General features: G+C 31.9%; 1 protein-coding gene across 2 annotated transcripts in view; it reads left to right on the plus strand.

The window, feature by feature from the left end:
• The window catches only part of LOC113515031 (proline dehydrogenase 1, mitochondrial), a 61783-nt gene extending 45395 nt beyond the window's left edge, over nt 1-16388 (plus strand). The window contains exons 7-11 of one of the 2 annotated variants that reach the window (XM_026899159.3): nt 4320-4599; nt 5221-5358; nt 6338-6442; nt 8491-8653; nt 9741-16388. In XM_026899159.3, coding sequence (XP_026754960.1) covers nt 4320-4599; nt 5221-5358; nt 6338-6442; nt 8491-8653; nt 9741-9946 — 892 coding nt within the window. In that variant the 3' untranslated portion in view covers nt 9947-16388. Of the gene's footprint in view, nt 1-4319; nt 4600-5220; nt 5359-6337; nt 6443-7144; nt 7214-8490; nt 8654-9740 lie in introns of those variants that run through there. The other variant, XM_052895834.1, reaches the window with a different exon arrangement.
• Nucleotides 16389-16914: the final 526 nt, after the last annotated feature.

A 16914-nucleotide genomic window follows, 5' to 3' on the forward strand; every position in this document is an offset into this window, starting at 1 on the left:
CCGAACCATTGAAAGGTTTTACCATAGTTGCTACGCTTAGAAGGCGGATTAATAACCGCAGTTAGGCTTTGGTGATGTTAAAAAGAGACGCTATTGCCCATCCCTCGATCATTAAGTTCCCTTGGTTGCCTCTTACGACATCCAAATGGAAAGGAAGGGATTGCCCATTCTATGCCAGGACCACACGGCGATATAAACAGTTTACATATAGTATGTCAATTAACAGAATTCATTCTTAAAAACTAATATTCATTAATAGGGACTGAAATTTTTATTTCTTAGAAAAAAAGGTTTATGATACCAAAAACTAAAAAAAAAAATAAAGTAAAATTCTTGAAAAAAGAACAACCTAATAGTAATACATAATAACAGATATGTACATACATTTTAATGTGTATTGCCATAGCGACACAGTTACAGGTATTATCGAATTTATTTGACCCTAATTTGACGTATTCATTTTACCCTATTAATGAATATTAACACTAGTTTTTAAAAAGGATTTCAATAATTAACAAACTTTGTATCTATGTTTATTAATACGTACACATTACATGTAGGAAACACGAATACAAAGACAATCGGAAGAATTGATATATAACAGGGATAGATAGAGAGGTAATATTTTTAGATTAACTGCGTATCAAATTAAATATAAACTACACACTCCAAAGGACTTGGCATGAATATAGATAGATAAAATTATTACCATCTTTTTGCACTGAGTCACCACCATAATAAATAAGCTGGCCAAAAATAAAACAACAATAACTCGTGAATAGGAACATGACAATACGTTCTGTGATGTTTATGGCAATGGCGTATGTCTATGAGCGACATCGTTAACATTTTCCATCACATGGGCCTTAATTTTGTTTGTTATTTTACGTTACGTTAAAAACTTACATCATCATCATCATCATTATTGTATCAACCGTCATATGTCCACTGTTGAACATAGGTCTCATCATATTTGCGGTGTTATAAAAGTCTTTAATTTATGTAGCATTAAGTAATGCAAATAAATTATCTATCTATCTAATTTAAAAAAATTACAAATTTATTATCGAGATTTATCCCGATTCAGATTACATTTAGATTACAGGTAAATAGTAGCTATATACCTGATTTTTATGGCCAACGTTTCGACATAGACTGCATCATGTCGATGTCCAGGTTTGAAGTGAACGGCGTCTTCTTTGGACAGTCCGCGCTATTAATGTTATATGTGTAAACAATGCGGAAGTTTAAAATTAACTATTTCAGAAATTTACCAAACCCTACTGGATATGAAACTCGATAGAATTTTTAAACATTCATATTTTTCTTAATCGACATAAGTACATTAATTTAATGCCAAATTTTATATCTTTACAAAAAACTAATCCAGCAGTGGACAGTAAAAGCTAAAACGACGATTATAATGCGTATATCAATTACCTAAATAGTTTTCTTGACATATTTCGTGCATTGCATTATTTAATCCCTGTCTCTCGGCCCACAATAATTATAACAAGCCGGTCGAGACTTCACTGATCTGTCATTATCTTGGCGTATGTCCAACCAACGCATTGATGGTGTCTCAGTCAGCTAAAATATTTTAATGAGTCTTGTATGACACAAATTTTGAGAAATTTTTACATATTAAACGTAACTCTGCATTTGACGCTCACTTCAATTTTTTTAACGTCGTTTAAATATGGAATGTATATGTTTGACGCAATTGCCAGGACGATTTAAATTATTATTTCAAATTGAAACTTATTAACCTATTGCAGAAAGGTTTGTTTATAATTAAAAAAAAAATACTTTAGTATATATTTTTTTTTATTTATGGCTCCACCGGGTTTTTAATGATTTTCTTATAATTTTCGTAGGGATCTCTAAAAAATATAGCCTATGTAAGTTGGTGATAATGTAGCTTTTTATAAATGAAAGAATTTTTAAAATTAGTTGAGTAATTTTTGAGTATATTCATTACAAAATCTTTCATTTTTATTATACTTTATGTGTATATATATATATATATATATATATATATATATAAATTTGATAAAGGTACTTTCCTAATTAAACAGTACTATCTACTTGTACAACAATTAGTCCATTACCTTAAGGTTATTCTGAAAAGATTGCTTTCAGCAATAAGACCGCCTAACTGTATCGTTACATTTATTGTCTTGTTTATTCACTATATTATATAATGCAAATTTATTTGAATGAATGAGTATACTTTAGTATACTCGTTCATCCGTTCATTCATTCATTTGTATAGAATGAGATAATAATCAGGCGTTGTGTAAGTTTCAGTGTGCTGCACATATTCCCATGGGATCGGTCAGTGACCTTTTTTTCTGTTGTAAGCATGGTCTCGCATTTGGCTAGTCGAGTAATTGAAAACTGTTTCAGCGTTACCGAGTTATAAGTGTAATAGCCAGAGTTGGTCATCGTCAGCATCATTTCAGCCGTTATTTGTCCAATGCTATACGTGATTTTGTGGGGAAAGGGATTGTTAGTAATGGAGATTAAAAATCCCATTGCTAGCAATACACCTAACCAGGTCGACCACCACGCGGTTCCCCCTAGAAACTATCATGTTTAATTCCTAATGAAGTCATCATGATGGGCTAACTGGCCTGTTTTCATTCTCATTTATCACCCTTTACTGGTGCTCCGCCAGCGTATCCCATTAGCGCAGGCGGGGTTACCATACCATTTTCATCCAACAAATGCTATACGTGGGCCTCTTCCACAGAATGCCATAAGAATCATCAACTCCATAATAATTTCTCAGTTACATACCCATATCATAGTAGGTACTTAAAACAATATTCAGGGTGAACAATCGTCGCACATATATAAAAGTCGAAACAAGAATCAAATAAAAACCAAGATAAAAATTGAAAGTCTTACTAAAGATTTGAGAGGATTTTTTTTATACAACTTAGAATGGCAAACAAGTTGACGGCCCACCTGATGGAATGTGGTAACCGTTGCCTATAGACATGAGCAGTACCATGGACATAACAGAGTATACTGTTTCGCCCATGATACCCCTCATGCGTTGCCATTCCTGAGGACTCAAGTGTTATTCCTCTGTACTGTCTCAGTTAAAAAAACAAAAAACAGTGTGATCTTAGGCTACAAAAAAAAATTGTCGAAAAGTGATAGAAAAAGAAAATATTTATTTATTTTTTATTTATTTATTTTTCATTTACTACATTAAAAATGTTTGGTACAAAAGGTAGACTTAATGCTATATTATCTCCCAGTCAACTTTTGGAAAAACAGAAATATAATTATATGGTGAAAATTGTTCAAAATTAATGAAGGATGAATAGTTAAAGAACACAACAGTACAGTACAGATAACTATTACATATTATGATCATATAAATATATGTACTTACATTAATACATATATATCCTTCTAAATCTGGTTTAAATTTTTTTATTGTTTTTATTTTTGGCGTTTAACTTTTAATTTATTTGAGGCTCGGTTCATTCTAAATATATTATTAATCACCTACTGATTTTGTGAATGAGCTATTGTCATTAAAAAGTCTTGTATGCAGAATTTAGCGGCGGGATCTTAGGCTATAGCGAAAAATGTTTAGTTCCATTATAAGACTCGCTTAACAGTATGCTAGTGATTTCGTTTTAGATCACGTAGGAAGCAATTTTTCTTATTACTAGGAATATTTTAAGAAATCTATGCTTGTATATGTAAATTGTATCCTTTTTCCTCGCTAAGTCTCTCATTTGGGCCATTGTGCGTATGAGTTGTGGCTACTACAGCCACCCCATCTATCTGTCATGTAAATCTATGCTTAGTACTATTTAAAAGAAAATATTGAGTGCCTACAGATGAGTTAGTTCTTTACTAGGGTTTTTTTATGGTAGAACAATGTGCTCAAGCAAGCTAAATGCGGTCATGTCTTAGATTTCGCTACCACATTCACTAAAAGAGGGCACGACTTTCGCCAAGTCGAGTAAAGCCAAACTACATATTCTCGATGCGACTCACGACACGTATTGTTTTTAATGAATGAATTTTATTGCTAAAAATGTGGTACAATAAGGCTATATGGTAGTATTGCAATGTTTTCACACATTTTGTCATTACTGACGTGCAACAGTCATTACAAAAGTTATGACAAAATAACGTTTAATTAATAATTTGACGTCTATTGGTTTTATTAAGACCCCTCATATTATGTTTTACATATCTCCTATGTAGAAATATTGTCTAGTTACAGTTTTAGTATAGAATTATTATATCTCGATATTTCTATAATTAATATAAAAATATTTTTTCAGAATCGTCCACCTGTTCCCCTGGTCGAACATTCTCGATAAAGACATGGGTCTGTCTGACTCGTTCCGGGTGCCAGACCCCAAGACTGGTCAGATGAGACGACTGATCTCCCAGATTTCCCCCAAAGAGGAGGAGATGTTCAGAAACATGCTGCGAAGGTTGAACCACATCATCCAAGCGGCCAATGAAGTGGACGTGAGGATCATGATTGATGCCGAGCAGACGTACTTCCAGCCTGCCATATCGAGGATCTGTTTAGAAATGATGAGGAGGTATAACAAAGTGAGTATTACGAAGTGAATTTACGAAATAACTAGCCTTTGCCTGCTACTTCGTGCACATGGATTTCAGAAGTAGAAAAACATGATACACACTCGTATACCAGATTTTAAGTTAGACCTTCAGAAATACTACTGTGGAAACCGCATCTCACTCGGTACAGTAATTTTTACATGGATCCTGAACAAACAAACAGATAGATGGACAAAACATCTGTTAGTTTTGTTATATAATTTTTTTAATACCTTCCATATACAGACAACGTTTAGTAATAATTTTATTATATTAGTGAGAGATCATCTGTCATCAGTGAGGATGAATGCAGATCAGTTGGCTCATCCTGATGAATTCAAGAGGGAACCGCGTGAAGTTAGACCTGATAGGGTATATTGTTAGTAATGGAGAGTTAAAACTCATTACTAATAATTTTGTTCGCCCAGTATTGGCGGTACTTGATTAGACAGCTTCATACAGTCTTTATCACATGTTAATGATGTTTTATGATAATGGTTCTGATGATGATGAGGATATTTCCTGATGATGATAATGAGGCGGTTTCCTGATGATGGTGAGGATGTTTCCTGATGATGATATTTCCTGATGTAACGAACTTTTGTTCCTCAGGACAAGTTCCTAGTGTTCAACACGTACCAGACCTACCTGAAGAACACGTACAACGAGATCGTGACCGATCTGGAGCAAGCTCAGCGTCAGAACTTCTATTGGGGCGCGAAGCTGGTCCGAGGCGCGTATATAGAGCAGGTCAGTATGTAATATTTACTATTCTATATTATCCAGACGTAAGAATGCAGTATATCATATTTTTTATGCTGGATAAATTTAAAAGAAACCGATTTTTAAAAATGTTTCATTTATAGAAAGCCACATTATTAGTGAACAGCACAGGCTCAGGAGCGCATTAAGCCCGTCAGAGGCTTGGGGCAAAAAAACTGAATGATGTCCCCAGTTTAAGAAGTTGATGTAATTTCACAACAAGCTCAGTGGCGGACTAAGTCCGTCAGAAGCTCGGTGCCAAAAAAACTGAAGGCCTCTAGTTTAAGAAGTCAAAGTAATTTTGTTAGCTGTTTATTTATTTTATATTTGTATGTATCAGTGTTTATGTTTATTTAAATTCTTGCAAATGAAATTTTAATTAGATTTAAATAAACATACATAGAATATGGATATGGATGAGGAAAATGGAGGCGTTTGAAGGCTTCCAGGACTAAAGGTCCGGGGCGGCCATTTGTCTAATTAATCTTTCTCCCGTGCGAAGACGGGGCGGATTCCTAGTAATATTTTATAAGCGTCTATGGCCCACATGCACTAAGATTTAGGAATTCCTACCCCCATAATTAAAGTATGCTACAGACGAATCTATAGAAAAAAACACTATTGATAGCGAGTCATGAGATAGAATCAGATAGCGATGTGCGTTGTCTTGTTCTTTTTCATTTGAGCGCTGACCGAGGCGATTTTATCGATAGATAAACTTGCAGTCCAATTGAGGTGCTAAGGTACCTCCCATGGCTGTAGCTAGGGGAGCATTGAGGGGCAATGCCCCACCTTTGAAGGTTCAATGTCCTACCCTAAAATGAAAGACCTCAAGAAAATTAAACAGATTCGTTTTCGAAGTCACTTCATTATGGCTTCTACCCTACCAAAAAGTTTTTTTGCCCGACCTTAAACTTGGGTCTAGCTACGGCCTTGGCACCTACTAATCAGTGATTATTCTGAACAGGAACGCGCTAGGGCAGCAGCGATGGGCTACGAAGACCCTACGTGCGAGAATATCGAAGCTACCACCACATCTTTTCATAAATGTCTTAAGGAGATTCTCAGCAGGGTGAGGCACATTGTTTTTGTTTATTATGATTTCACATTTATTTATAAACATATTTATAATTTATTTGCAAAAACATTTCTTTTTCTTACTGATAAATTTTAAAAGTGATGAGGAATATTTTTTAAAAACTTAAATTTTATATATTTATTTCAAGTAAATAGTTACATAGACAGTATATATACTTAGTGCTGCGAAACTGCATTGCAGTTTGTCTGCAGCTTTGCGCTCATTGTACATACAGCTTTTTAAACAATTATAAACTTATATCTTAATCCTATATACTAAACTTATATCTTTATACATACACATACACAGATATGCATATATACACATACATGTACATACAGACACACATGCATATAAAAATGAGACCCATCTGTTCTGCCGGTTTATGTTAGCGATATAATGATGCGATGAAGATGAAGTTATGTTAGTTAACATAGTGATGAATTACAAGAGCACCACGTAAAAGTCCGGCCTCCAGGCTATATTGTTTAATTGGGAAGAATTGTTGAAATTTCTCCGCTCTTATTATCTATTTAGACCTAAGTAATCCACGATATCGTTATGTCGTGGAAGTCGCGATACAATTGCATATATTTCGCTATCATATTGTACCGTAACGGTAAAATCGTACGATATCGTGTCATTTGGCGGTAAATTATAAAATCACCCAATTACAAAAACTTTATTGCCTGACAGATGTCAAGGAAGTCTACTAGTGCATTATCTGAGGAAGAAAAACTCAAGGTATAAATACGTATTGATTATACCGTAATGTATTTTGGCGTAGAATAGGCTGACATCTGTGCTACCATTCTTGTCCGAGGCTTTCAGTATTTTATATATTGTATTTTGGAAATGTACATTTGTTGGTCTTAATGGCGATTTACACTTAACGGCGCGCGGTGGAGTTACGAAGCGCATTTTACTTTACTATGCGACAAAGGAAATTAAAGCATATTCACAGCAATATAGAATTCATATTAGTTTTCAGAATCTAAGTGTAATAAATAATGAGTTTAATCAACGTTACATATAAAACAATTTAAACATATATAATGTGGCGTTTTCGGGCAATTTTTTTTTTAATTAATTATTTTATTTTTGTAGTATAATATTTAATGGGATCCTATGCTAGGTAACGTATAATTTATATGCTTATCAAAATTTTTTACAGAGTAGGTGTAGTTTGCTAAATCATCATCATTACTTAGTAGTCATATTGAAGCTAATATGCCTGTAGTTTCTGATAAGTATATAGTAGAGAATTTTAGAGTATTTTAGGGATTTTAAAGATTGTAGTTTTGTTCAATATATGCATTACATATTTATTTTAACGTGGTTAGAAAAATAAACATACCATAATACGATGGGACATGAATAAGAAGAAACTAAAGAAATACGATTCGAGTTCTATCATAAGGTAAAATCTTAGATTATATAGATAGAGTGTCTCCATAGAAATGCTTCGAGAAAAACGGCTCAACTTTTTCATACAATTTTGCGTGATAAATAGTTATGAGTCCTAATCCTATCCTTTATAACTTTTATATTTATTTTGTCTTATAAATTCTGCATCTTTTTAATGTGTAAACACTCATTTTATTTATTAAATAATACATCAAGATACATTTTATGCGTAAGTATGTACAATATTGATAAAAACACGAGCCAGGTAATTTGACAAATAGCTGACAAAAAGTTGACCCGTTTTTAGACTCGATTCTCTATCTACATAATCTAAGGGTAAAATATATTTATAAGTTATAAGCGGTCGTTTAGGTATCTTGTAAAGAGCCTACATACTTATACATATTTTAAGAACTTAAACAGTATTAAAAGAGAATATTAGGAAGTTGTAATCTTCTTATATCGAAACAACAGTAACTTAAATAAGTAGTTTAGAATTTAACAACTTGCACAGCACAGTCGGTGTAATTGTTAAGGTTCTTCTACAGTGTGGACTGAAGCTTCTGGAGTCAAGATATAGTTTTAATAATAATATTTCATTTAATAATATTTATTATTTAGTTATGTTATTTCAGGCGGAGCAGAAAGGCCGGTTAGGCATCATGGTCGCCTCCCACAATGAGGACACCGTCAGATATGCGATCCAGCTCATGAAGGAGCACAATATCAAGCCTGATGATAAGGTGGTCTGCTTCGGACAGCTTCTGGGCATGTGCGATCACATCACCTTCCCTCTAGGTATGTGCTTACTAATACTATATAAGTAAAGTGAACTTGTATAAGATTTTTTTAGGTATAAAGATGGAATAGTGACCTATGTTTATAACGGGGAATCAAATGAGAAGAAAGAGAAAGATGAGTGAAAATAGAGGATGATGTCACGTCTATTTGACCAACTTGCTAGGAATTAACTACGAAGGTTTTCTAGTGAGATTGCATATATAACTAGCATGCAAGACGAGCGTTCTTACTATTAATAGCCTTGGAAAAGTTACTTGTATATTATTCACATATTACTTAATTAGCTGTTTTCTGAGTCTTGGTACGCGTGCATTAGTATATACAGAGTCTCCTACCCGTATACCAAATTTTGGGTTAAGCGTGATTGAATACAGATATGCTAATATCTTTATAAACTTAATTTTTTTTTTATACAACTTAGAATGGCAAACAAGCTGACGGCCCACCTGATGGAAAGTGTTAACCGTCGCCTATAGACATGAGCAGTACCATGGACATAACAGAGTATACTGTTTCGCCCATGATACCACCCATGCATTGCCATTCCTGAGGACTCAGGTGTTATTAGTCTGTACTCTGTAAATTCACGCCATATCCCACCTTTCAAGCCGAAACACAGCCATGCAAACACAGCTGCTTTATTATTTAAAATATTAGTAGGATTTTTTGTGTGGTGCGCTACGAGGAACTGCGTCGCGTATCTTTCAGTATTGACTTGATTTGCAAAATAATACAGCACCTACCGAGTTCATTTTTAAAGGCGACAAGCAGTCAGTAACCGTGTGGTCCCGGCATAGAATAAGCCATTTCTTCCTTTCCCGTGGGTGTCGTAAGTGGAAACGAAGAATGGGCGAGGGATGGGCAGAAGTGTCCGTCTTAAAACATCTCCGAAGCCTAACTGCGATTGCCAATCCGCGTGTCAAGCGTGGCAACTACTGGAACCCCCCCCCCCCCCTCCCCAAAGGAGAGGCTTATATTCAGCAGTGGACAGTTAAAGGCTGACATTATATAATAAGCAATTAGTGTGTCATTTTTGGAAAATCGTCTCTTTCATGAGAATAATGATTGCCACCTTACATTTCAGGCCAAGCCGGCTACTCAGCCTACAAATACGTACCGTACGGCCCCGTTCTCGAAGTTCTGCCGTACTTATCGCGGCGCGCCAACGAGAACCGCGGCTTCCTCGTCAAAATCAAGAAGGAGAAGAGTCTACTCCTCAAGGAAATAGCCCGTCGTATCTTTACCGGCCAAATCTTCTACAAACCAAATGGCAAATATACACCTGTGTAAATATTTACCTCCAATCAACGCGTCATAGTCTAATTTCTAATTTGCGCTGTACGGAGCACACGCTTGTCGCGTGTAAATTAAATATAGTCCAGTGTGTATTGCGAATCAATTTAAAATCGAACTTGTAACCAATTGTTTAGGATTCGTATTCGAGTGCAGTGCCCTTGGACAACGATCTAATCCCATGGAATGATTGGAGATAGTGTGAGATATGGCTAAATTAAGTGTATAAATTGTTTTAGTGCTTTATTCAGTATTTTATTTATTAACGAATTTAATTTATCAACGCTTATTTCAGTAGAGTTACGTAGGTCGCTGTTATAAACAATTATTACGTGTTAAATAGTCATTGAGTTTGTACGTCCTTGTAATTATAATGGGATTCCGTTAATTATATTGCAGGGTCGTATTTGAAATGTACCGCCATATTTATTATAATGTTTAATTTTTATTTATTTATTTAGAGAAATGTTTGTGATGAACGTCAGTGAAGATACAATCGGTCAATTGGTAGTAATAGTACGCGATGACATTTGTCAATGTGACAACTTTCTTATTTTTATTAAATCCATGGGTCCAAGTGGTAATATGGGAGACTTTGTGACGACACAACCAGGAAATACAGATTTGGCGAGAGTGACGGATTTGTCATAGTGACAAGTGTCAGCCGTGTACGCTAACTCTGACTACTCTCATTTTGTTGTACATGGCCAAAATATTTCACCGCAACTTGGCTTGGTAATGCATCTTTAGATTGGCTTGTCAGGCGAAATTTTTCGATTTCTGTTCAGACAATAACATGTCGAGTTCTGTAGTGTCATTAGAATAATAGGAGGTTTAATCTTCAGTAGTGTATTGGGATCGGTATTTCATTGTGTGAATAGATTAATGATTGTGAATTAATGAAACCAAACATGCGCCGGTCGCACTGTCTCAATTCTCATTTCTATTATACTGGCTTTCTATAGAACGTGAATATGGTGAAGTTTAGTACACCATAATAAATACCAGTAATTAAAGGACACAATAGTAGTTGACTTATGACTACTACATTTATATCATTGATTGAAACTGTCAATTTAACTCAATAATTTGCTCAGTATATTGAACAATAGCTATTTAGGATCCGACAATAAATTATTCAATTAATACATTTCAAACAAAAAAATAATTTAAATTATAAAATAAACGAATGTCAATGAAATAACGTTACTATTTTGAAGATAATGAATAATCATTAATCAGGAGAGATGATGAAAATAATTTCATTAGCGCAGATATGCTAATAAAATATTTATTATTATCATCTCAGTTATAATCGTTACTTATGGCGTTCGTAAATGTATTGGACTGTTGAAATCAGTAGATAAATCAGCTTAGAATGACGATTCTTAGTTTTAAGACAGTTCAACAAAATAATTAGTATGAATCTCACTAAAGTTTAATATGAAAAGAATAAAGAAAATATCTCGTGAGTACAAATATTCACTCAGCGGTTTGTACGAGTATTAAGTTCTTTGGGAATTTATCAATGAAGCTTAAAAATCTTAGTTAACAAATCTGTTGCTAAATCAAATTAAGTTATTTAAAGTGTGACTAGGTTTTTCGAACTCCTTGGGATTTCATTGTTAGCCATCACGGCATTACAGGTAAAAGAATGTTTAAATGAAACGATTTTTGTTTGTTGAGGTTAGGTTATGTTTCATTAAATTAAGTAGGTCAAAGCAATCTATAATTTATTTATATTTCTCTCATGATTAATTTATTATGTTTAAAATTTTTAATGATTATCTTTCTGCGAGTTTACGATAAACCGATCCATATTATTATAAATATTAAAGCGGTTAGGTATTATTATTTTTATTGTAATGAAATTAATTCATTTTTAATGATAACTTCAATATTTACCAGCTTAATCCTTATGTAGTGATTTTGATCGCAGTTCCTAACTAACTTTAGGTTCAACAAAAGCTTAATAGGCATGTATTTTCTCTTTTATGTGAAACTATTGATAGTTGAATGTGTTATTCATAAAGTTACAGTAATTGTTGAATTAAAATAATGTTTGGATAATTATTTTAAGTTATTGTAAACTTTGTAAAAATAAATAATTACGTAAGTAACATGCATTACGAGTGTATGAGGTACTACAATTATCTATATTATAATATACATCAATAGAACGCATGACTATCAATTAGTTTTCTTTATATTATTTTTAATAAGTATGTTTTATTATTGTTTTTATTTATGCAATGTGTAAAATGATTTGAATCCTTTTTTTTTCTTGTAAATTTTATTTATAAACGATTTATAATGTTCGGCTAATTATGTGATGCTATTTTTAGATTATTTTACGTATAGACTTTTAATAAAGACAAGGATCGTTTTCATGAGTTTTTTTTTTAATTATTTTTAGTAAAATTTTGTTTTCCTTACAGTTTACATGGGGTTTGTAAAGCTTATTATTTAATTATAGAAACATTTAGGTTTTAGTTTGATGAATGAAAAGATCTCACTTTATTACAGCTGTTTGTGGGTGTCATTGAAATATATAAATACGATAAAAACAACTTTAATATAGCACTAATATAATAATTGCTAATCATATTAGATTATTTTTTTTATTTTTTTAATACTTTATTGCACCAATATTACAGGACTTTTTAAAGAATTTTCAATAAGTTTTATTTTGTTTCTTTTTATAAAAAAGCCTTTTCTTTCGAAAATAATATCTGCGCGTAAATTGAATAACTTTTCCAACAAAGTTACCGTAAATGAATAAATATGAATGAAATATTATATAATAACGCCATAATAAACAATGATATTATAAAAGAAGAAATGTAGATACATTACAAGCGCGCCAAAAATCAAATGATATAAGATGAAGCTGATTAGCACTACATAAAAATAACTAGTCATTATACTTATTATTTATATTGATTTTTTTAACTCTTTATTGCACCAGAAACAAAAATATACAATGACAATTGTATAATTCAAGCGAAATACATTAACATGAATACATATTGAAATATATACATAAATGTACAAAAGGCGGTCTTATTGCTAGGGCAATCTCTTACATACCACCTTTGAATAAATGAGAACATATAGAAGTGGAAAGCACAAGAGTGAATTAATACTTTTTTATTTTATTTTTATAATTCTAATTATTTATTTTTTTATTATTTGACAATATAGTATAATGTATGTGTGTTGTGCTGTTGATATGTTCGGAACTTGATCCATTTGTTTTATGAGCGTGTAATAGTTTTTTTTTTTTTTTATAAAAATAATTAACGTATTACAATGCAATGCGGATCATTATCATAATTATGTTGATAATTGATCTGTGAAAAAATAAATTTCTATTTATTATTCATTAAGTGTATCCCTATCTCATTTCATTATTCAACTGAATCATTTGTGGTATCATTGAGTATCTAGTAAAAGCTTCAATTTAAAATATAATAATTCTATTCAATTTTGTCTATTACCTATATATTTCAATTTAATATATAGGTAATAGACAAAATTGCAATATTAATGTGGATATTAAATTAGAAAAATGATTTATAAATATCTTTCATTAAAACAAATCCTCTATCTCATTTCATTAATTAATCCATAAAAAAACTTTTGTATCATTTTCTCTCAAGTCAACAAATGATGAATATTATATTACAATTTGCAAAATAATTTTCTATTATATTATCATTACTTACTAAAATACACGTAAAAAGCCCCCCTATCTCATTTCATTAATTTTATTATTTTATGAAATTTGGTCATGTAATTTCATGATAATCATGAAGCCGCGAAAAGGCAAAATGTATTGTAGAGATATTATACAATTTTATCATTATTGATAAGACTTAGAAACGACCCTTATTATTTTCGTTTATTCCAAATACTTAGATTTAAAATTAAATTAGTACATATTAGGGTACAGTTATATAAGACAATAATGTTTGTATGTTATTGTATGAATTGTCATTGATTATTATTAACATTATAATAAACCACTTAATGTGTTTATCTATGCCTATTTCAAAGTCGTTAAAAATAATTATTATAATAATAGGGCATCGTTATATTTATTCAAATGAGTTAAAAAAGAATTCACCTAATTTTTAAATAGTAATAACTTAAATATAATTAATTTAAATTAAAATGAATTTAATTTAGTTAATTTAAAGTTAAGTTAAATTTCATTAATTGAAATTTTAAATTTAAATTAATTTAGAGTGTAAACTTTAATGATATTTGAGGATATTATTATAATGTGATAGAAATAATATTATCATTATTACTTATAGAGCCCTCAGCCGTTAAGACATATTAGTTACATGATGCTTTGCAAATAATAAATTGTCATTGAATTAATTTGTGTTAAAAAAATATTATTAATTATAAATACTAAAAAAATACTGGCAAATGGCGTGTGTTGAGCGTAGCTTGAGCTTTTGTTAGCAATTAGAGACGACACTTTGCAGTGGATATTATTAAATTAAATAACATCCTGGAATAATAAACTTTTTCTAACCAACTTTTCAAAAATAGGATATCTCAATATAATTACTTTTTTTGTATGTATGTTATACGAAAACTTTGTAATTGTGAATTGTTTTTAATTAATATTTTTCCCCTGCACTCCATTTTGTCAACATTTTCTTGGTCGGTCTCGATAGGCATCCAGCTTATGAGTTAGTTATGTATTATGATAGGTATTAATTTTTTTATTTAAGAGTTTCCTCTTGTCCAGGCAACTATTTCATGTATTCTTCTCCAACTAGCTCTACTCTAGGCCAAGTCCTTCCTATACGATATGATACCTAGACTTTTTTTATTTGTCTAATGGAGGTATTTCTCAGCCTTACCCTTCCTCTTTTGTCTTCTATTTTTCCTTAAAGTTTGAAGGGCGGGATAGGCAATTAAATTATTGAGTACAGATTGTCTACGATAACATGGCACGCCCGTTCAAAATCCAAAGAAATCAAAAAGTGTAAGTAAAAGCACAAGGTTTCGATCAAGGAATACTCTGTAATACTCTATGCCGAATCATTACTGAAGACTTTTTGTTTAATGGTATGCCCTCAAGTATAAATATGTTGTCTCAATTGTTACTCGGATTTATTACGTAATAAAAACCGTCGACATATAAAATTATGGTTTTTTCAAACACGCTTGATGAAAGAAGAAGAGTGCTTACTCTTCAACTAGTGATGATCCTGAGGAGAACTTTTTTTTTGTATTCGGCACGCTCAGTAAACAATTATTGATATGTCTTTCTTATTAATTAACAATTAAAAACAAAAATTTATAGTTAAATTAGAAATATTTTTTGTCTTAATCAGTTATATTATTTTGTATTATTACTACTTATTACGTAGTATAATTAATTTTTAATCAGTTTTATTTAGAAATGAGTTTTATCCGCAACTTCACAACCGTGAATTTTAAAAATAGGAAAATTAATGAAATATCATTTCAAGAAAACCTTAGATTATAATCTAAGGATAAAACATACGCCAGTTTTTAAGTTCGACTTTTAGAAATACAACTATTTTAAACCGCATCCAATTCGGTGTAGTAGTTTTTACGTAAAGCCGGAATAAACACACAAAGAGATACAATAATTATGGTTATTATTACTGTAGTTGTTCAGTAGCCACTGAAATTAGCGTTATAATATTGTTCAATACCATAGCACATGTTGAGTGGGAGTCTCATTCGGGATACACTGAAGCAAAGATGGGTAATATATGTATACCAATATTTATATATTTTAGTTACAATATCTATATACTGGTCCCATAAAGAATATGTTAAAAGTTTGTTATCCAATATTATTTTTTGGATAACAAACTTCTAACATTCATTCGACCGATATTGGCGACGTTGAAATAGGTGATGACCTTTTCCCGCCATCAATGTCCAGAGAAACCCAATATATAGATATCGGATCGGTATCCATATCACCCATACTTACACTGAACTGCTTCAAATGTTTAATAAATATTTTTCGATATATTTCTAATATGTTGGTTCTTGATTTATTACGACTTTTGATCTGACTCCAAGATTTTTATTACTGAATTTTGAATACTCGAACGGAGAATCATTTTTACCCTTGAAATATGTTTTTTTAAGATACTTTTACGGCTTTGGATGTTTTAGTTTAATATCTAACAGAAATAGTGATGGGACATCGCTAGAAGTCGATCGCTCTCGACTAGTGGTGCTCTTGAACAATTATTATTTATAAATAAATGTAAGTAATGTGTCAAATATAAAAAAAAAAAAAAAACAATAATTCAACTGCAAAAGTGTCTACAGAAAATGGCTTGATTACAATAATTTTGTTAGTAGCGACGGCGAAATATGGCTTAGTTTAGTCTAGTCTTATAATGAAATAAAGTACGTGTTAATGTTAGTTTGGAGTTTTATTTAAAAATACCATCTATGCTATTGTATGGAGCAATTTCAGATGTACTACCGCTAGATGGAGTGACGACCTGAAATGCATTGCGAGGTTTTTGTGACTAAGTCAGTTCCTTATGGCAGTCTATAAAGACGGTGTATGTTGAGCAGTTTAGCAGCCATTAAAGTTGAAATAATGACGAAGAATGGGCAGTCTCTTAAAACGTGCTGTTGCTCAGTACTTATACAAATAAGACTCGTAATGTGTAAAATTTTTTTTAAAGAATAATGGTGGTACGCTGGCGGGGCAGTGAGGGATGATAGGTGAGAATGAAAAGGCAGGTCAGTTAGCCCATCATGATGACTACACCTGGAATTCAGCACGATAGTTTCCGGGAGTACAACGTGGAGGTCAACCTGATAGGGTATATTGCTAGCAATAGGACTGATAGTTCGTACTCCTAACAATCAATTCCCCCATATAATGATCCCCCTAATTATAAAAACTAAAACTTACTACAGACCTAATTTATCTATTA

The sequence above is a fragment of the Galleria mellonella genome, unplaced genomic scaffold (genome assembly GCF_026898425.1).
Source record: "Galleria mellonella isolate WM207_F2 unplaced genomic scaffold, CSIRO_AGI_GalMel_v1 utg312, whole genome shotgun sequence".
Classification (NCBI taxonomy): domain Eukaryota; kingdom Metazoa; phylum Arthropoda; class Insecta; order Lepidoptera; family Pyralidae; genus Galleria; species Galleria mellonella.